We start from the raw sequence: 22,962 nt of genomic DNA on the forward strand, positions 1-22,962 counted from the left end.
TTCTTGTTCATGATTAGTTTTGACAATGAAATCATTTTTTTTATTTTCAACAATAATTGTCAAGGAAACTTAGTAGATCCGGTTGATTAACGTCAATACTTTTACAAAAGTAAATGATTTAGTAATTGTTACATTGCATTAACTACTTTTTTTCCGTTGATTGGGTTGGGATAATAATTAGCAATTTATTTAATCACATTGTTGCATCAGCAATTGATTCTGTGATTGTTTATCCTGTTTTCTTGATGATATAATAATAAATTCAATTATCCTAATCATTGGTAATTTTTTCTAATCACTGTTGATCAAATTGCTTTGCAACATCCTGAGATTTATTGATTACATACTATTAATCTACTAAATCAGTCATCTGATTGTTCACCTAATTGTTTCCAAATTGTTCTCAACTTGTTTTCTAATTCAAGTTATATTTGATTAACTTACTCTAAGATTCAAACATGGTTTCAATTGGATGATGAAAGATGAACATTGAAAATACTAATTACAATCAACCACTTTAATCATAATCATTTAACCAGAAATATTAAATTGCTTCAAATTAGACAAACAAGTGGTATCTCTCGTCACAATTAACAACTAATCTAATTTTGTTTTAATCACAATTTTGATTGATTTTTACAAATTCACTCAACAAATACAATAAAAGCAATTTAATCATCTTGACCAATTCAATTTGATTCTATTCCTTTTTTATATTTGTCTTTCAATTGGTTGTCAACGTTAATTGTTTCTTTTCAATTGATTTGATTTCATCTAAATCTTCAATTGTTAATTACACTTACAATTAATTTTCGTGAGATCAACAAGTGACATCTGTTGACGAAAATATCAACTAATCGATGTTTTGTTTTGATTTTTGTTTTGATGAAATTTAAAATTTTCAATTGTGTTTTCTCAGTGTATTGGCTTTTGTTAAATTGTTTAATCTAATTGATTAATCTGTTGATTAATTTCTTTTAAAATTCAGGTACCATGGATGCAAATACTTTAAGTGCTAAAATAATCAAAGCTGAAATGCTTGGTGACATGGATCGAGTAGAAGAGTTGAAGAAACAACTTGACCAATTAACCAAACAATTGCCAGAATCATTTAAATCTACGAACAATCAACGAGGTAGAGATAATCATAATCCAAATTATCATCATCAACATCATCATCGTAATCATAATCGTCCAAAAGATTCAGGGAATACAAATGAATTGAACAAGTTAAATGCTAAGATAATAAAAGCTGAGTTAATGGGTAATCAGGATCTTATCCAAGAATTGAAATCTCAACTTGAAAAGTTAAAGAAATCATCTGATGTTCAACAATCAAATCAACCATCTAAATCTGATCAACAGGTAAATCAAAATTCTCCGGACAATTTGAATAAACTGACCGCTCAATTGATGAAAGCTGAAATGATGGGTGATCTTCAACGAGTGGCAGAATTAAGGAAACAATTAGGATTCAATGAAGATGATAATAGTGATCACGATGAAGATTTAATCGTAACCCAAGGATCTCAATTGGGACCCACAAATGAGCCCACCAGAAACGCTAAACTAAATCAAATCGCCAAGAAAATGTCTTCAGATAGATTAGGTTTAAAACAAATGGTAATTGAATCAACTGATAGTTAAATTTGTCTCCATCTAATTTGTTTTGTATCAATTTTTGCTTTCAGTTTGTTAGTGCCAAAAGAGGGGACGTTGAAGACGAAGCTAAATTGTTCATCGCCTCATCATCTAAATTAATCAACATGGACGATGAATATGAAGATGTTGTTCGGAAAGGAAACAAGAAACGTAAACAAGAAGATAGAGAAGATCGTCCAAAGATAATTCCCGATGAGCCCGAAGAAATTGAATGTGGACATTGCGTTCAAAAAGTTCCAAGACGTTTAGTTATCGATAAAAAGTCAACCGTTTATCTTTGTTTACCTCCTCATGAACCTTTCGTTGATGGTCATTGTTATATTCGTAGTGTAAATCATGTAAGATGTTCAGTTGAAGCAGAGGAAGATTGTATCACCCAAATTGCTGAATTACGTCAACAATTATGCCTCCAGGCTAAAGCTCAAAAAAAGAGTGTGGTTTTCATTGAGATGTACCTGAAGAAAGGGCGAAATAAACATTTCCAGATTGAATGTTTTCCTATTAAGAAAAAGTATTTATCTGATTGTAAAATGTATTTCAAGGTAAGTTTATTATCAACTCGAATTTAATTGTTGAAAGTTTATATTTACATTAACTTCTAATCATTTAATTAGAAAGCGATTCTTGAATGTGAAATGGAATGGTCAATGAACAAGAAACTGGTCGAGATTAAAGATAAGTGTATTACTAAATCAGTAAGTATTGTGCAATTTGATGTGTTGTCACAATCAACTAATTGTTCAATTGTGATTTTCTATCAGATTCCAAAAGGACTTTCATATTTTTGGGTCTCTTTTGGTCCAACAAATGATAGTTTTGGACACGTTATTGAGGAGGAACAATATTTTCCTAAACACTTCGGTTATGTAAGTTGATTCAACTAATTTTTCCCTATCAATCAATTGATTTTTGATTTTCTTCATAACTAATTTACTATTTTTAAATTATTCCAGGAAGTTATCTCTGGATTACTTGACATCGACCGGTTCAAATACACAAAACCAAGACCCGAATCATATGAGCAACAAGTGGAAAGAGCAAATAAATTCCGAGCCATTTGGAATCAATCAACAATAGATGAACAATCAACCGATTCCGAAATAATGAAAACATGAAACTGTATTAATTTTAATAATTGTATAAAACCATAACAAATTTCTTCGAATCTAAAACGGTAAATCCATTGATCAACAATCCACCGAAACTTGATAGGATTATTTGGAATCAAGAAAACACGTCCTGCAAAGATAACTCATCTCGCGAATATGTAAATTCAATTTCGATCCTTCAATAGATTATCCTTATAATCCATTAAGGAATCACATGATCGAGGTGAACCGTCAATAACCATCATTATATTTATCCCTCCAAGAGTAACAGTATCAACTGATTGTCCATAAATTGACCAACGGATGGAAGAGTTTTCATTAAAAGAAAGAAAGAATGCGAGAGAGAGAGAGAGAGAGAAACAGTTGATTCTGACCAGTGGTCATTTCGTTAAAAAAAAGAAAAATAAACAAAAGAAAAGATCAGTTATCTTTGGAATAGAAAGAAAAAAACTTTGAAAAAAATGATCTCATTTCTCTACTAATGTTACCTGTGCATCTATTGATGGCCAGCCCATGATGATGATGAAAAGAAGATGAATTGATGATGGAATCAGAAAAACAGATTCCGGTTCCAAAAAGAGTTTCCATCATTTCATTCAGTTGATTAAGTGTGTTTTTCTCAATGATTATTACGATATCGATAGAAAAAGATTGAGGAAATAGTGATGAATAAGAACCATGGAAGGAATAAGAAATACAATTTGAACAAAGTAAAAGGCCTCAGGCTGTTAATGAAAACATCTCCTTCGAATATCATCATGGAGATGACCTTATCTTCAATAGATAATAAATATCAATAACTGTTCTCCATTAATTGATATTTTTAATCACCAATTTAATCTTCTTGTTGACGATCTTCAACGTTAATCTATTATAATACATGATGGATATTGATTAAATCCAATTGAAATCCAATTCCCAACGCTAAAACAAACAAACCTCTACAGATAAATACCCAAATCTTATCTCGATCAAATTATTTTCGAGTGATTGAAGCTCTCAATTAAGTAGTAACAATCAACCTAGAGGTCATGATAATTTACTTTATTATTAATTGTCAACGTTCAGTTTATAACTTCAATTAGAAATTAAAGAGTGTCAATCATCAATTCTTTTCAATGGACTTCAAAATCAACTTTCTTTTCGCAATTTATTTCATATCGATCTGTCTGTCCACCGCAATTAACTCAGATGATCCTGATTTACACCGATCAACCGTTGAAATAATTGAATCAAGAGGTTTCATTGCTCAAGTTCATCAAGTGATTACCAAGGACAATTATCATCTAACTGCTCATCGAATCGTTAATCCATTATGTTCAAAAGGCGAACCCGTTTTACTTCAACATGGTTTACTTTCATCTTCAATTGACTTTGTTATTAATTCACCTGGAGGTGATTTAAACAATTTACTAATCGGTAATCGAAGCATCAATTTAAAGAAAGTTAGCCCATTTAAATATCGATCATTGGTTCGTAAGCAAAGGTCAAATTCAACAATCGGTAATAACATTGGCTTCGTATTGTCATCACTTTGCTACGATGTTTGGATGTCAAATTCACGAGGAAACATTTACTCATTTAATCATCAACAATTTAATTTGAGTGATAAAAAATTTTGGAAATTTTCGTTTGATGAAATGGCTCAATATGATTTACCGGCTTATATTGATTACATATTAGAGACAACAGGTTACAGTGAGTAATTGAATTATTAATATTATGATAACGAGTGAATATCAAAGATTAATTATCGTTAATTGTTAACCAGGTAAATTAAGTTACATTGGTTTCTCCCAAGGAACAACCCAAATGTTTGCCTTTTATCAACAAACACTTCCTATTCATCGGTGGTCAAGCCATTTATCGCAATGGCCCCAGTGGCCTCAGTAACACATATCAAGTCGCCGCTGGTTAAAGCCGCTTCGGAAACATCATTGGTAAAGGATTACCTAAGGTAAGGTTAATTGCGCTGATGATTGTTTGTTGATTGTTTTCATTTGCTTCATTTAGATCTCAAGTTGGTCCATTTGTTATATCTGATTCAACTTTCCAATTCTTGGCGAAAACATTTTGTCACAATAAATTAGATGTCACTTGCCTCAATATCCTCTTTATATTAACTGGTTATGATGCTAAGGAAATGAATCAAACTAGATTACAAGTTTACTTTGAACATACACCGGCGGGAACGTCCAATTGGGCGATCGCTCATTACTTGCAAATGGTCACTTCGGGTAAATTTTGTAAAATGGATTATGGTAAACACGCTAATCTGATTAAATATGGCCAGGTAAGTTTTTCTAAATTGTTCTCATCTGATTAAGCTAATGTTCTGAGATATTTTCAGCCTATTCCCCCGGAATATCCTCTTGAAATGATCAATTCTAAGGATATTATTCTCATGTCCGGATTAAACGATTGGTTAGCAGATCAAGAAGATATTCAACTGTTGAAAAGTCGATTAAAAGGTAAGTTAATTGTTATTCTATTCGAAGAGATAATCTATTTCACTTTCTTTGACTCTTTCAGTTCCAATTAAAGACGATTACGTAGTCCCTCTTGATCATTGGAATCACATTGATTTTGTTTGGGGCAAAGATTTGGGACAATTAGTCAATTCACGAATAGTTGACATTCTCAATCAATATTGGCCTTCATAGAATCACAGTGGCAACAATTTATTTTAATCTCAATAAAATTCATGATAAATTTTCTAAAGAAAATCAAAACTTTATGTTCTGTACATGGAATTTTTTTAAGAAAGGAAAGAAAGTTTTTACTCTTTGCTCACGAGTGAGTCCCGAAGTCTTTATTGATTATTTAATCATTCACCTTTTCTGACAACTGTGAAAATCAATCAATCAAAAATTAACTCAAAATTTGACCAGAACAAAATTAGATTAGTTGTTAATTTCGACAAGAGATGTCACTTGTTGATCTAAATTTAAACAATTTAATTTTTCTGGTTAAATGATTACGAGCAAAGTGATTGATTGCAATTAGTATTTTCACCGTCCATCTTTGTCCATTTAATTCAATCATAATCTCATTTATCATGCAGCCTTTGAGTAAATAATGTTATTGGAGAAACCGAATCAAATTCAATTCAAGTGAGAAAAATTTATTCGAGAAAAACAATTGTCATGATATTAGATGATTAGCAACTCTTGTAGTGGAACTTGTTTAGATTTGATTATTAAAAACATGATTAATGATCAATAAATTGTAGAAATTGTGACGTTTAAAAAAAACAATGAAATTGATTCATACATTTGATTCGGTTAAAGTCTAATTTCAAGGTATTATTATGATTAACCAAATGATTTTGGTTAAATGTTGATGAAGATTATTGGAAAATCAAATTGAGAAGTTGATGTTGATTGTTTTAATTACATGAAAGGAGCCTCCTCAATACGATGATAAGCTTTATCTTCGGCAATACGTTTCTCATTAAAATATTCTGGATAATTAAGGAAAGGTGAACACTCCGAATGAAGTAAACGTGTCTCATTGAGCCAAGGCCTTGACAAAACAGTAATTTTGCATCGTTTAATTGTCTAAAAATATTTCAAGAGATTGGAAAGAGATGAAAAATTGTAATTAGCATTGTTTAAAATGTAAACATCTTAGGACTTACAGATTTTTGATCAAGCGAACATTGTTCAAGTTTATCTGATTCCACTTCGTTTTTACGACAAGTTGTCTTTCCTATGTCCATGGTAATGTTATATTTAACTCCAGAAACTACTTGTGATAAAGCTTCATGAATATGGATCAAGTTTTCATAATGAGCATCATTTGAACGATCATTAAGAGTTTTGGTAGCAAATTTTGCGTTTTCCTTAACACTTTCATGGTTTACATCTTTGGGTGACCATCCACCAACCAATCGTCCAACTTCAAGATCACAATGAAAGAGAAATGAGAATAAGAGAAACAAGAAAAAAACAAAGAATAATTATCAAAAACAAAATCACAATCAGGCTCATATTATCACTATAACCCTAAAGCCTAAAGCGAATCAAAATAAACACAATGACTTCAACTATTTAAATCCATTGAAATCTTACCTTTATCGATACGAGATGAAACCAAATAGGCAAAGGTAATCAGAAGAAACAGATTCCTGATCAACAAAATCATCTTTCAATTAGAAACAATGAGAAAAAAGAAAATTAATTAAAATAATTGAGAGAAGAAACAAAAAAAAGAAACTGTGAGAATGTAAACAAACCGAATCTCCAAATTTAGAAAAGAACAGAAAACAATTGTTTCCATTAGATGGCGACACTGTTTTCTCTCATTTTCGATTATCAGAAATTGTGACAAATTGTAAGCGACAATTAAGATTCTTTTCTTGCTACGATAACTCCAATTTTCTACTTCTAACTTGGTTCAATTTTGTTTTACTTTTTTCTTTAAATTTAAGACTTTGAAAACGATCATTCTTATGAAAGAGAGAAAGAGAAATGAAATGATATCAATGACAATGATTATCTTTCGGGTATTGGGTTACCTTACAGAATTACGCCTCTGTAATTTGGTTAGTAAGAAATTGACTTGCAATCTCAGGCTAACATGTTATTCACAATTACCTTGGTTGTCATTATCATCCAGATGATCATGTTCATCTTCAATCTTGTTTCTCTCTCATTTCATCTCATATCTGTTCATCTCTCACTCCCAATCCAATAACTACTTATTTCATTTCTCTCTTTTTTTTCGTATAAATACTGTTTACCTTCATCTCTCTTCCTTGCTCATGATGATTATTTCTTTCCCATAACAATCATCATCCAAATTGTATATTTCCACTTTTACTCTAATCAACCCACTTGCCTTTCTAACTTTTTCGAGGTAAATAATGGTAACAACAATGATTAACTCAAGCCTGTTATCATTTTCCATGGAGAGATGAAGAAAAGAAGATCAAGTGAAAAAGGGTAAGAGGAAAACGATTTTTTGATGAAATATCATGAAAAGGAGAAAAAGTTCACAATTTAATACAGATATTAATTATCTTCAAGTTTCAAGTTAGTGAAAGATTTACGGTTGCAATTGAAACTGTTTCTCTCTTTCCAATTCTAATACATTTTCTTCAAAGAAATAATGTCTAATCATATGATCCTTATATACTTTTTTTCTTATTCCTCTTCTCTCACAGATTAATCTTACATTTGAAAAGAGAATAAAAAACTGGGAGTTCTTTCGCCCATTGGAATATCCTTTTACCGTTGTATCTTTTTCTCTCTTTCTAGGTTTAACCACCATTTCTTCTTCTTTCTTTCTCTCTCATCTATTCCCAGTTCTGATTAAATGATGATGAAGATCAGAGAGAAGATACTGAGAGAGAGAGAGAGAGAGAGAGAGAGAGAGAGAGAGAGAGAGAGAGAGAGAGAATAGAGTGAAACAATCTCAATTGAAGAATGATGAAGACACACCGAAATGGAGATAAAGTTTAACTAAATTGTTTGCCCAAATGATTGTGTTCTGTTTTGATTGGAGAAAGCTCATTGATTTAATGATGAACGAAACATTTAAGCAGAATAAGAAACAAATAAGAAATTGGTATAAGGAAATCCAAAATCACTTTGGATTCAAGATTAGAGAGAGAAGGAGAGGGAGAGGGAATAAGCTGAATTTCTATGGTGAAAACCGTCAAGCTAAAAAGAAAAGAGGAAATAAGAAAGAAAATAAATCAAAATAGAATCAAGACGAAAGATAGAAGGTGAAAAAAGCCAAAGGATTGTAAAAGTGACCAATGTTTATCTCACTTCTCATCACCATCGCCATTATCATTATCCCTTTTTCCATTCTCATCTCAACTGATTCTTACCTTCCCAAAGAAGTGGTTGGAATGTATAAGAATCTCTCGTCAGGGCATAAAAATGTACCAGAAATCCGCTACAAAAGTGAAATGATTAGCTCGGTTTGTTTGATAATTTTTAATCTTTTAAATAAATGAGAAAAAATTTGCAAAAAAATTTTCACATCCAAATGTAATCTTCTCCGACTTTGAGAGGCCACTGTTTAGCAAGGCTCTTTGGAAAAGTTCCAAATCAGAACATAACAAACTTTTATATTTTTTTCTATTGAAACGCGAAGAGAGTAGTTGCACTTTCTTTCACGCGAGTGGAATCAGAATCTTGTACTCACTCTGTCCTGGAAAGTTTCAAGACATCTCGTCAAAAGACTGAGGGTACGAAAGTCATCATGGCTAATAAAGGGACAACCTAATACTGTGGTGGCAAGAGCTTCCCGGTTTGTAAGGCTATTAGTTATGGGCGATATTTGAAAAGATTTTCATCGACGATAACGATATTTATATTTTTTATCATCAATAAATTCAATTTTTAGCGACAGAGAAAAAGACAGTATTTAATGTAAGAGAAAGAGAAAATGCGGGGAAAATCGGCGAAAAATCTGAAAAAATCTCATGTGTTGAAAAGAAAGTGAAAAGGAAAGAGAAATATTTACCAATATTTTTTATATCGATGATAAATTAGCACAAAAATAGCGATGATATTTATCGATACCGTTAATATCGCCTATCATTAGGCTCTGAAAATCGGAAGCGGGAAAACTAGTTCCTTTTGCAGCTACTGGTAATGGACTCAAAATTATCAATAATCTTTTCATCAATTCGCATATTGAATCTTCAGAAAAGGGATATTCAAAATTTGCCAATTGTCACAGTAGAGGATAGAGATAATGATAATGCTGCTCAATGAATTAACATCAACACTAAAAAGATAACTGGGAATGAGAAAAGGAAAAATGATATTTTCCATTTCTTTTTAGATAATTTTTTCTTCCATATTCATCATCATCGCCAACATCACCACTGCCACTTCCGTGTTTATCATTGTGTTCATGGTAAGATTCCTATTCATTTGATTGGCCATGAAGATGAAACAAGAAGAGGAAAAGCTTTTAAAATCCTGATAATAATAAGGATTACGGAAGATTAATCACTTCCGCTTTGAGTTTGGTTCGTTGAAGCTTGAAATGATCACTAAGACTTGGACCAAATTCAAACAGTTATCATCATTTTCATCTTCATTTTCAATGAAAAGTGAAAACATTTTTCTCAATCAATGTAATTTTAACCAGAAAATTGAATTAACTTTCAAAAGACTTCAATCTATTCCTCTTCCTTTTCCTATTCAATTTCTAATATACACTAACCTTATATTGTATCAGCTCTTCAGCTTAAGAGTTATCATAGATAATCAACTAATCTATTATTGATTGTATTTAGTTGATTCATTGTACAAATTGTTGTTTCTTGTTTTGATATTCTTTCTACAAATAACATGTATAACAATTTATATCAAATCAAATTAAATCACAACTTTGAGCCATAATCAACTTGAAAAATAAAAGTTACAGTTCTAAATCCTTCAATTTCATTTCAAACAATCAATTTATAACTGTAACAATCAATCTCGTCAATTTCTTACTTAACAAACTAAACTTTTTTCTTAATTACATACTAATAATAATAACAACCTGTTGTAATCATCAAATTGTAATCGAAATGCTCACAATTAATCAAACTAATTGGAATCATTTCCATAAGAAAAATAATAATATTATAATCTGTATTTAAAAAATTTCATCCAAGAAAAGATTATCTCTCAACACTTTTTGTTTATTTTGATAAAAATACAGAATCAGCTGATGATTGTTTACCTAAACTATCAACGTATTTAAAGGTAATAATGATCATGATGATTTTCCTTAATAACATAATAATCTACCAGCAATCAGCCTTCATCACTAATTTAATCCCTATTGATTAACATCCTTATAATAGTGACTATCAACATGATAAGACAGTCATTTGAAAAAATCAGCAAATTAAGTTTAATTGTTGCTAATTATCAAAATTATTTCCAACAAAGAGTAGAGCAAAAAACTACCAACTAATTAACAATAATTGTTAAGATAAACAAAATCCAAATTTTAGAAAACCAATTGATAAATCAGCTGATTTTTTCTTAACTAAACTTATAACAATATTTATGTTTTCTTTTATTTTTGAATAAAAGAAATGAACATTTTGATATCAAGGTCATTTTATGGTCGCCTCGTTTCTGGCTCATTATTGGTTGCAAATTTGGTTCTGGTCATCTATTGACCTTGCTAATAAAATATGACAATTGAATATTGTCCAAATCCTCAGAACTTGAGTCTGGGCTCTAAATACCCAAAGAAAAATGATTTTTTTTGCAAAAAATCTCACAATTTACTCGTTAGAAACTTAAGTTAGTCAAATGTGCTGTAATTTGATTGTTCTTGAGTCTCAAGTATCAAGATGGTGATTTAATTAAATTGAGATGGTGACAATCAAGAGTTTCAAAACAAAGAAAAAGCAACAACATTAACAATCAAGGAAACAATCAACTGATGATTAAAACTCTGGTCCAAGATAATTGTGTGATTAAATTGATGATAAAGATGAAGATGATTTTATGATGAATTTAATAAAATAATGGGTTAAGTTGCTTTTCAAAATTGGTTACATGGAAGATGAAGATGAAAGAGTTGAGTGACTTAAGGAAAATCTAAAATCTCTCTTAGCATCATCATCATTCATTGAATTTATCAAACATTAAAATGATCACAACAAAAGGGTTTTCTGGTTAAGCGAGAAAATTGTTTTTCTTATTCTTTTTTTTCCATGAGAGATAATTTTTCATGAGAATTTCAATTGAATAAGTTTCAAAGTTTCAAAATTTCATGGAACAGGAAGAAGAATTGAAAAAGGTGTCGTTAAAGATGACAAAGATAACAAAATCATCTTCAACCATACCAGTAACCAGAGAAACAGAGCAATTTTCACCATAAACGATGATGATAATTCCAATGATGATGATTTGTCTTATCATCTTCATATCATGATAATCATGTTCGGTTTGACTGGATGAGATAAACTGTCTATTAATATCAAGAATTTTCTTCGCTTCTCCCATAAGATAATGATGATAAATCCTGATGATTATGATGATAACAATTTACTGATTGATGAAACTTCATTCATGTTATGATAACTTTTTTTTTCTTCTTTCACTTTCAACATTTTTCATCAATTTTCACTTGGAAGATGAAAAGAAAGTTGAGATTCATTCATCTTTCTTTTCATCTTCCTTTTTCGGTCACAATATCATCGTCATCGTCATCATCATGGAAATTCATCTTCTTCAGAATTGTTTAAGATAGAAAATAATATTAATATTATGATGGATATTATTTCTTACGATTAGAATGAAACAAACCAGGAGATACAGTTTTTCCGCCTTTGGGTGATGATGATATTAATGCTGCTCAAGGTGATGACAATGATGATGTTGAGACAGAATCAACTTAATCTTTGATAAAATAGTTCATTAGCATTAGATTATCATTAAGAGTAGGAGTGGAAACAATAACAAGAACTTAAATTAACTTTGAGTAGAGTGGAAAGAGAGAGAAATTAAAATGATTATTAATGATAATAATGATGATAAGTTGATTAACATGAATATTAATCAGCTTGGTTGTAGCAAAAAGATAATTAATATTATCATGATTAACATTCGCTGAGTGATTGTAGAAAATCAGCTTAAATTGTTGTTTTCGTAGGAGAAAAAAATTACAAGAAACAATCAAAGCTTCATCGTTAACGTGATTTGTTGATTGTAATGAAGATAATCAATAATTAAGTCTGATACATTTATACTCTGTTATAATCATTTCATTCACATTGAAATATTATCTCATTCAGATTCTGAGTTATCTTAACTTTTTGAATCAGTTATTAAGTTTAATACGATTAGCATCATCATCTTCATCGTTATCTTTATTATCTGTGTGATTATTGATGATAATAATAGAGAAACTCTCTCTCTCTCTCTCTTAACTCTAATGAATACAAGGAATTTCGCTCACACAAGAGTTTCAAGTGACCTTTGGAGGTTTTTTCGGGAAATGACAACAATGAACTTGAAATTTGAAATTTGAAAGGTATAAATTCACTGATCAAGCCTGACCTTCATTTGACTTTTGATTTTTCAGATATTAAATGAAATGTCTTAGTCGATAAGAAAACTCCTGTATATTAGAACCATTGAATTATCTTCGTCTGAATCAGAATGAGGAAGTGAAAAGAAAAATAAGATTGAGTAAAAAACCGAGTTAAAGGATATAATGGATTTCATGTAGCTCATCGTAATTTCTCCTCCTCATCATCATCATGATTATCATCCTGGATCATCCGTATGCTCATCATTTCTCACGTTCACTCAATTACTCGTCTAGCAGAGATGATGAAGATGATGATAAGAAGAAGCAAAATGAGAAAGTAAGATTCACGATTAAAGTAATGGTTTTCACCCCAATCATTATTAGATTGCTAATTAATTAGTCTAACCAGTTATTTGGATGAAAATAATACTTTGATTCATTTTACCTTGATTTCTGTTCTTGTTTTATCTTATGATGAGAGAAAATAAAACAAAGTTCTGTTTCCATACACAACCATATATATTTTTCACCATCTTCTTCCCATTTTATCATCTTCATCATTATATCAACAATATGATTCAGCGCAGTTGAAATTTCATTCTCATTCGGATTCTAGTTTTATCCTCATTTCTTATCATCATCTCACTCCCAAAGTTCCAACTCCAAGCTGAGTTTGTGTCTTTCAGTTGAAATCGTAATTCAGAACAAGAAAAACGATAAAAGTGATAAGAGAATCTTTTTCTCTTCCTTCTCAAAACTAAATCAGTTCTGTGCTTACCTTTTATTTCCCATCCTAAGTGATTATTTAAAAAGTTAATCAATGTCTCCACAATCAACAGAAAATCAATCGATTCCAAGAAAGTGCAGAGAAAGAAAAAAATTCTAGAAATAGAATCAAAACTTCAAAAGTTACTCGAAAACTTTTTTTTTCTATTTGTTTCCAATCCTTTTATCAATTGAATTGGAAACAAAAATAGAGAAAAAAAAATCCAATTGAATTGAGTTTGATTAACATACTTATTAAGATGTAGGAAGAAACTAATATAACAAAATGAATTGTAAACTAATCACAATTCAACAGTCAGGATAATGTTTGGCAACAATCAAATTGATTTGCTACAAACAACTCGCATGATAATGATTATATTAAATGGTCAGTTAAGTGATGTTTTCTGTTGTCTCTTAATCCATCAATTCCCACCCAGAATTCACTCCTTATCCTCCTTGTTATCATTATCCTCGTCTTCCTATCAACATTTAACCAACCATTTATTGTCGTGACTTTTTAACAACAAGCAATAACAATCAGTGATAATCCAACTGAATATAATGTTATTAACTACAACACCAGTCAACTTATCATCAAATGGATATTCAATCATTCATTAAGTTAATCATCATGTTATCATTAGTAGTTGAATTAACAATGTATAAAAATTGTGCCAAGTTTTCATCTCTCAATGTATTTGATTGTAGTTAATTATCACAATTAGGATGCTAAAGTTTCAAGTGACCCCGAAGGTTATAAATATGAAGTCTATTGAAAAAAAGGTGATAAACTCATCACCCTTATCAACATCATTATCATGTTATCATTATCAAAATGATGAAATCCCTTGTTGGTTAGATAACAAGGGAAACGGAAATGATGAATGGAGTTGTTTCAATGTCTCTTTTAATTCTAACTCATTCTGCTCGAGGCGATCATCGCCATTTTCATCATTTTCATCATCATCATCATCTTCATTTAGAAATACTTATCAACATAATTGTAAATCAGCTTCACGTTCAATCATCATTCAAATTTTATCAGTTTTAATTGTGATTATCTCTTTCAATCCAATGTGCCAAAGTGTTTATGGTTTATCATCACCATCAACTCAGCCTGGAACTTCATTAAATTTCAACAAACAATCGGAAAGACGATTCAGCTCCAGAATTGTTACAACCAAATACGGTGCTCTGAGGGGTTTCATCGTGGACTTACCGGAAGGTTAATCTTCAGCCAGTCGAGGTTTTCTTAGGCAAGTACATATCTCAATATCAAGGTCATTCCGATAGTTAGGATGAGATTTCATGGTCGATTCCAATCCAACCATGATCATGAATGCTCTGTAAATCATGATTTGGTTACATGAGAAATTGAAGGTTTACTTTAGCAAGAAAAAGAAAGATGGTAAAAAAAGCTTTCGTCTCTTAATGTGCAATTTAAAAAGCTCCTTCTCATCATCATCTGATCCTCAAGTGTGATAATCAAATTAAAATTCACTTGGAATTCAGAATTGATCAAATCTGAAGTCTAAAATTAGCTAAAACTATTTAGTATCTGAAAAAAAATCTACAACAAGAAGCAACCTCATGAGGATATGGCTCAGTGAGCTCCAAATTGAAGGAGTGAGTTTCATGAGGAACCACCAGAAAAGGTTTATGATTAACATTATCCTAATCATCATCTAAGTCATTATCGATTAACTTGATGAGCCTGGAAGAGGAAATGTTGATAATCATCGTTGATGATGATCACTAATGAGAAACATTCAACATAACATTAACTTTTTCAAGTGAAATTTTCTGAGTACATGAAATAGTCTCACTGACTTTATTTGGAAAATAATTTTCCAATAATCATTCATGATTTCATGAAACAAATCACACACCAAATATCATCAAATATCATCGACCAATGTTATTATCATGAAATCTAATTTCTTGGTCAAACCTTTAATATGAATAGTTGATAATATGATAAATGATTGATAAACATTTGATTCATTGTGATGGAACCATGGAAATAGGAAGAGATAAAAATTGAATTCCCTGAATGAATATCTAACTCCCTGATTGGGAAAAATCAATGATTAAGTGTTGAGGATAATCAAAAAGTTACATAAATTTTTACACACATAATCAGTCTCGGAAGTGATTAAAATCATCTACCCTTCCCTTCCTGTTATCATCATGAAAATGAACCTGATCAATATCGTAGAATTGCAAAATTAATAATACAGAAATAGTAATTGATCAGAATAGTGTATAAGAAGAAAAAAAGTTTATTCATGATGATGAGGAGATAAATTCATGATGTATTCAGATAAAAGTTCAACGGGTTGAGAATTTACAAATTACTCTAAGAGTTCAATTTCAAATCGATTCTGAATTCAAATGATGATGATGATGAAGATAATGTTCTGAATAGAAGAAAAAATATTTTCTTCAATTTTTGTTACATTTTTTTCTCATTTCAGTTTTTTTTGCTTCTCAATCATGAATCAAGATCTCAACAGAATTTAAATTAGATTCAAGGTGAAAATCTCGATTACAGTTATAAAAAAAAGGTTAATCAGTTAAATTCATGATGAAATTAAAAATTTCTCACCTGAAAAGATTAAAAAAGATAATTGTAACTAAATTGCTCGTTAACAATTAAGCAAAAACAGTTGTAATTTATTCATTGACACCCATTTACATTAATCTATGATAATTAACCTGTTAATTTTTGCAATGATTTGTTTCATTCTGAGTAAACAATTTAATTCAGTTTAGTACAACAATTAACAGTAATCAATTATTTATCCTTGTCTTGAAACTTATTAGATTCACGGTTGATCAAAAAGTTAATCAAAAGCGACTGAATTGTATTAAGATTCAACTCTTTGATTAGCATTTCTAATTAAACTCATGAGTTAATCATGATAATCAAATTTATCGTTAATATTTAGATGCAATTTTTTTACTTCTCATCATGATGATAATGTTTCAGGTTAATCAGATTTAATTTGCATACACAAATTGTCTCGTTTTATTTATATTATACACAAACTTATTCTTGCCTGTGAATGCTTATCATGTATCGGTAATTGTTGACTTATAGTGAATTAAATTAGTCACAGTTATTTGATTCCAAGGTTTCATATTTAAGATAAGATTATCATTATAATTCTGAATGATTCTGGCGATGATGATAATTATTATTGACATGAAATATATAAGATATTGAATTTCATTTGATTGCGTTTTCTTTTCCGCTCAATTGAAACAGGTACTCCATATGCCAGTCCACCGGTGGGTAAGCTAAGGTTTATGCCTCCAGTTACACCGGCTCATTGGAATGGTGTTAAAAGTGCCCATTCACCTGGTCCAGTGTGTCCACAAAATTTACCCAACATTTCAAACACCACGGAAGCTTTGAAAACAATGACCACTGGTCGCCTTCGGACACTCAAACGTCTCATTCCACTTTTGCTCAATCAAAGTGAAGATTGTCTTTATCTTAATATTTTTACACCTTATCCATGTAAGTTAATACTATGTTATCACTTATTCAATTCCTTAAATCAATTTGAAGATCAAGATAATTCCTTACAAGTAACCCTTATGACCTTACATTAGAGTCAAATGAGGGTCGGTCAACTTTCCATAGACCAAATCTGAACCTTTTCGAACGAGTATTTTTGAATAATAGCGAAATTAAATTTGAAAAAGTGTCCCAATTGTCTTGTATTACATAGACTATTATCATCGTCTTCCAAATTGAGTGTAAATTCAGTTACGATAATGTTTAAACCAGGAAACCGGAGGTGATAACAATATTATCCTCCACCCACTTCCTTCAGTGATTCATGACATTGTACATTATTATCTTCTTATTGACTCAGTTATCTCATGAGAATTCAATTAATACAATGTTTTTCACTCTAAATATTGTGTATATGTGAATACATGTACTGTATGTATGAATAGTTTGATTGAAACTTTTGTCTATCTGAAACAAAAATAGACAAACAAAAAGCTTATGGTAAAAATTGTATCTCAACCTTAGTTTTTTTTTCATCATTTAGGATACGAAAATTGAGTTAATTAAAAAACGGGCAAAATTAACGGATATTAAATTTTTTAGATGATTACATTGACTCTTGATTGACAAAACATAATCAATTTGTTAATACAATATGTAATCAAGATGATTCATTCAATTTCGCTGAGTAATTGATATTGTCTCTTGTATTCTCGGTAAATTTATCATGTAAATATACAACCTGATTAAGGTCACTTGAGTTTACCTTATGCAAAGTAATATACATATCATCATCATGTCATCTTTATCATCATCTCAAGGGTCTTAAATAAATGCAACATTTATTATGAACCCGGAAAAGCAACTTGCTGCGATCAAAATCTATCGAAAACCATCAATATAAACTATTATCTATTCCATGATTATCATCATCATGAACCTTACATATATGAGAGATAATATTATGATGGAAACATGATGATATATTTTGTCGATCTGTTGTTGTTCAAATGAGTTCGAACTTTTCTGATAGAAAGAGTGAAAAGTTGTGTGAAAAAGTTTCCAATCCATTGAACATATCGATAGAGAAAACTTGGAAAGATGAATTTGGATGGAAACTTTTTTCTTCTCGACCAATATAATTACATCCATGAACGATTAGTTGATCGTCATTATCCCTGATAATTGATAATATTTATATATATTATGATGGCGATCAATTGGTAATCGAAGTCAACAAATCCAAATCTAGCAAACTAATGATTTCATTGAAAAAGTTTCAAGCAGAGTTGATGAATCATTTTCATCCCATCGGTTGATAATCGTAACCAATGATTGAAAAAAGATTCAGATTCTGTATCATCATGTATCCATCATCATGGATAAGCAATAGTGGACTGAATAATTTTCATTCATCATCAACATGAATCATTAAGATTGTTTAGCTTTAAAAATGGAGACATTTTTTTACGATTTGAGTTTTTTTCCTCAATGCTCACCCGAAGCTTTTAAGACTTTTTTTTCTTACATCTTTCATCATCATCTTGTCTTTTTCTTTCTTTTCTTCTGTTGATTCTGAATGTCATCAAGATCATCATTATCCTCCTTCAGCATTCAGATTCCTATCATGATTAAACGAGCAGAGGGAAGTAAAAGAAAACTGTGATTGATGAATAGTCTCTATCCATTATTTGATATTTGCTTTTACATAGAATGGGAAAAGTTTTTCTCCCTCAACTGTTCAGAATAATCAGATGAAGATGAGAAAAGAGATTCAATTGGAAAGTTAGTGAGTTGATCGAGAATTGGAAGGAGAAAAATGAAATAAATATTCTCTCTCTTTCTCTTTCTCTCTTGTTCTCTCATATTCTTTCCTTCATTTTGATACTTCGAACTTTACTTGTGAGTTATTATTGAAAAGTTCGTTGGGAAATTTGTTTCTTTTTGAGAGATAATTGGTAAAGTTCTGAAAGAGAACAAGTTAAGCTTGATATCGATTCTGTTCACCTTGTACTCTTCCTTAAGGTCTGTCCAACTGTCACTTGATATGAAGGTGCAAGGAGCGAGAAAATTATATTGGCACATGAAGGGAAGTGAAAAATATCATCGGATTACTTAGAATGTGGACAAGTTCAGCTTCGATTGTGAAAAGAATAAAAAAAATTTCGATGAAACCAATTCTCTTTCATGGATTTTACTCTATTAGTGATACCTTATCATTGTCAAGTTTCATCTTGATAAAAATTCGGGTAACTATCAGTTTCAAGTTTTGTAAATTGTTCTGATCCTTTTACGAGATAGAAACTTAACTTAACCTTAAAACTGCCTCGAAACTTTTTTGGTCGAGAAAAAATAGAAATTCGAAGATATTTTTCTACAATCTATTACATACGATTAAGAATAAAACATTCCCAGAAAATTTCTGTTCTTTTCTCATGGTAAACTGTTCAGAAGGTGAACTTGAAATCAGATTTTCGAACACATTTTCCAATTCAGTTAACATGAGTGAATAAATCGATGGATAAATACAACTGTTCCGGTTTTTTGTCCTGAACTGTCCAAAAAATGGACATGATGCCTGAAAAATCAGAAGAAAAGCAAAAAATTCATAGAAAAGTTTTTCTTTTTCTCTTTTTTCTTAAGGTATCCCTCTTTTATCATGACCACACCCCCTGAAGATGTTCATTCATCTTTTGTGATTATTATTGTTATTCAGGGAAATTCATCAACTTTTTTCGTAAGTAAGAATTTCCCTGTATAATAGTTATTATCATCTGGTGTCAAAATTTCCCATCTTCACCATCCCAGCTCAGAATCATGACGATTTTCACCATAACAACTCAAAAACTAATATTTCATGTTTTTCATGTTCATTTCATGGTGATAAAAATGAAGAATCAATAAAAACGCCAAAGATGAGAGCAGAAATAGGCAACTAATATTACTACTTATCACCTCCTGTTACAAACTCTTCCTCATGAAGATGAACAATTTCATGTTTCTATTTTTCTCACCATGAAAACTTTATTCTCTTTCACTATCTTTCATGAATCATCTAAATGAGAAGAGAAAAAAATATCGGGATTAAACTGAACTTCTCATGGAAGTGATTGAGAAATAAGGTCATTCCCATTCTTCATAAGTATTTCATCATTTATACTCATGGAGATGTTGATAACCTTTCATCATCACTATTTTATTTTTTCGCTATTTATCATGAGGATTCAATGAATTCTATTTCCATTATTTGTACGAAATTTTTTTCCTTCGATTTTCACTTCTTTCAGTTATCGTCTTGTGTTTCAGGTTCTTGAGTGAAAGTCCAACGATTTTATTTCCCTCTCTTTTCAGAACTCTTTTTCTCATTTCCAACCATTCATGTGGTTTTCTCATAACTCTGATTATCTTTCTATCGTTACCCTGTTATATAACATGAAGATGATTATGATAATCATTCAGATACTTTTTTCCTCCATCATGATGGTCAAGGAATAAGATTTTTTTCCTTACTCTCTCAAACTAACCAATCTCTTTGCCTTGACCTTTCGTACACTTGGTGTTGATAACCTTGTCCTGGTGAGTTTACCCCACCCTCTCATGATAAACTTATACAAGATCGGAATTGATCACTCTCATTATTTTGTCATCATCTTCATCATCTTTTGTTGACCAACAATTGGTAACAATGTAATGAATCAGAAGGGACCATAAAAAGCAAACTTCATCTTCTCTCATTATTTTTACCTCTCTCTCTCTCAAACTTTATCACTATTGTCTGATGATAATATCCTTCAAGAATCTTTATCATCATCATGTTGTGAGTGACAAGAAGTATCATGAAGATGGAAAAATTTTCTCTTTTCTTTTTCTTTTGACATAAACTGAAAGTAAGAAATTAATTTCTCTGACTAAAATTTTCCAAGTATAACATGAATTCTTACATGAAACTCAGATAATAAGCTGAGCAATTTCAATCATGATCCTTTTTCCCTTTCAAGATCAGTTTTCCAACGATAATTCAATCAAAACACAACAAAATATTTGACCAGATCATCAGCTGAACTTTCATAACAAAGGAATAGCGATAAGAATCCACTATCAACATTTTTCATGTGAAACATTTTTCATTTGCTTGTTTTCAATTCTGTTTATCCATATTTGATATTAATAATAACGAAACTTGTTGGCATTTTTATCAGATGAAATTTATCAATTGAGTTTTCCAACGATTCTCATGATAAACATGAAAGGTTTGGAATATTTTCTCTCCTTCATCTCAGTTATCAATATCTATTCTCATCCTTGATCAAATTAATTTCATTCTTGATGATGCTTATGATGAGAATGAAACAAGATAAAGATGATGATGAGACTTAAACTGAGAGAGAGAGAGAGAGAGAGAGATAAAGAAAGAGAAAGTGACATCAATCACTGAACTTTCAAAGATATTACATTTCTGACAGAACGGAAGAAAACTGATGAGAAGTAAAAGAAAGGGAATGTTCCTCCTTTCAGGATAAAGAGAAGAAGGAAAAAAATTCGGAAAAAGAAAACAAAAAATACGAACCTTTCGTTCAGTACAATTATATTAATTCTCAGTTGAGAGTTAATCTTACTTTGAATCAGAATTCTGTTTACTTTGAGGTAAATACGTTGAACTTTTGATGAAAATGATGTTTAAACGATGTTGATTCAGTTTTCTTTTTGCTGTACCAAAAAATAAAGGTAAATTTATATTCATGAAAATGACGTTAGTTCATTAAATTAATCCTACCTGGAGATGGTTGAAGCTTAAAATGAATGGATGATAAACTATTTCGAAGTAGGAAAAGGAAATGGTTTTTATAAATTTAAGATTCGGAATCTATTATAATCAACTCAGAAGTGAATTACCTACTCAGGTAATAATAAGTTAACTTGTTTTTTGAAATTCTTGATCTTATTTCGTAACAAGAATAATTAATATTACGGAGCGAACTGAATGTTGATACAAAGTATTAATGAGGAGTTTTGTGATCATGATTCTTGTCCATGAGAAGAGATGAACTTTCTGTGTTTACATCAGAATTAGTTGATGAACATTTGAAAGGGAAAAAGTAATGACCAAGGAAGTGATTAGAGAAAGTTTCTATTGTCCAGTTGATGGTGTTAAGCTCATTGGTCAATTGGAGTGAGAGAAAGTTAAGCCGATGATGAGAAACTTGACCATTAGAAAGTTTCTAGATCGTTTTGTTTTTCACATTAAAACAATAAAAACCAAAGTTCGATTCATATAAATCGCTTGTTACCCGATTTTCTTTATGATTAATATTACGAATCATCATTTTCAGTCTAATGATACAGAATCTCCTTTGTAACTACTTAGAGATGATAAACTTATCATCATTATCATCATACTTATGAAGATAATAATGAAAACTCGAGGAAGACAAAATGTTATTAAAGTTAATTTTGATCTTAAATTGTTATGATGAACAGAAAAGTTCATAAGATATGAAGAGTGAACTGCAAATTCAGCAAAAAGTTTCATATGAGTGAGTGAAAGAGATACAAAGATGATGAAATCGAAAAGTAAAATAATGATAAAGTATAAGAAGGAAAAAGTTTCGTCATGAAAATGATCCAAAGTCAATAATAGATTATGATTTGTCTCTGATATTGGATGTGATATTTTAGATTCTGATTATTACCTCTTTCCTTTTCCTTTATCATCTTGAGATAAACAAGACGTTCAGCTGAGTTTCCCATGGTGGCGATTATTTCATGTTAAATAATCGATAAGAACTCTTAGTTAATGGTTCAGTTCGGATGAAAAGAAAAGTTTTCTCTCTCATCTCTCCATCTTACCAATTTGTGCGAGTAAAGTCATAACAATATCTAATACAG

At 30.5% G+C, this 22,962-nt stretch overlaps 4 protein-coding genes across 4 annotated transcripts in view; 3 read left to right on the forward strand and 1 right to left on the reverse strand.

Annotated features, from left to right (window-relative positions):
- Positions 1–845: 845 nt before the first annotated feature.
- On the forward strand, positions 846–2,834 carry LOC128389836 (CWF19-like protein 2). The gene is made up of 5 exons (XM_053349476.1): positions 846–1,623; positions 1,692–2,204; positions 2,277–2,357; positions 2,424–2,528; positions 2,616–2,834. The coding sequence occupies exons 1-5, from the start codon at positions 994–996 to the stop codon at positions 2,775–2,777; spliced, it is 1,491 nt and encodes a 496-aa protein (XP_053205451.1). The 5' UTR covers positions 846–993; the 3' UTR covers positions 2,778–2,834.
- A 456-nt stretch (positions 2,835–3,290) lies between these two features.
- LOC128389837 (lipase member J-like) lies at positions 3,291–5,723 on the forward strand. The gene is given in 6 exon segments (XM_053349477.1): positions 3,291–4,469; positions 4,543–4,587; positions 4,590–4,728; positions 4,785–5,064; positions 5,122–5,242; positions 5,304–5,723. Coding segments are annotated over 6 exon segments (1,296 nt in total). The 5' UTR covers positions 3,291–3,889; the 3' UTR covers positions 5,435–5,723.
- A 151-nt stretch (positions 5,724–5,874) lies between these two features.
- LOC128389843 (cystatin-1-like) lies at positions 5,875–7,010 on the reverse strand. Its single transcript, XM_053349484.1, has 3 exons — positions 6,845–7,010; positions 6,412–6,671; positions 5,875–6,331 (listed from the first exon to the last, which is right to left on the reverse strand). The coding sequence occupies exons 1-3, from the start codon at positions 6,915–6,917 to the stop codon at positions 6,164–6,166; spliced, it is 501 nt and encodes a 166-aa protein (XP_053205459.1). The 5' UTR covers positions 6,918–7,010; the 3' UTR covers positions 5,875–6,163.
- Positions 7,011–13,389: 6,379 nt separating this feature from the next.
- The window catches only part of LOC128389845 (neuroligin-1-like), a 68,819-nt gene continuing 59,246 nt past the window's right edge, over positions 13,390–22,962 (forward strand). The window contains 3 exon segments of the mRNA XM_053349486.1: positions 13,390–14,776; positions 14,778–14,806; positions 16,822–17,076. Of these exon segments, the coding sequence (XP_053205461.1) occupies positions 14,277–14,776; positions 14,778–14,806; positions 16,822–17,076 (784 nt within the window). The 5' untranslated portion in view covers positions 13,390–14,276.

Source organism: Panonychus citri, unplaced genomic scaffold (genome assembly GCF_014898815.1).
Source record: "Panonychus citri isolate SS breed McGregor unplaced genomic scaffold, ASM1489881v1 Contig00111, whole genome shotgun sequence".
NCBI classification, from domain to species: Eukaryota; Metazoa; Arthropoda; class Arachnida; order Trombidiformes; family Tetranychidae; genus Panonychus; species Panonychus citri.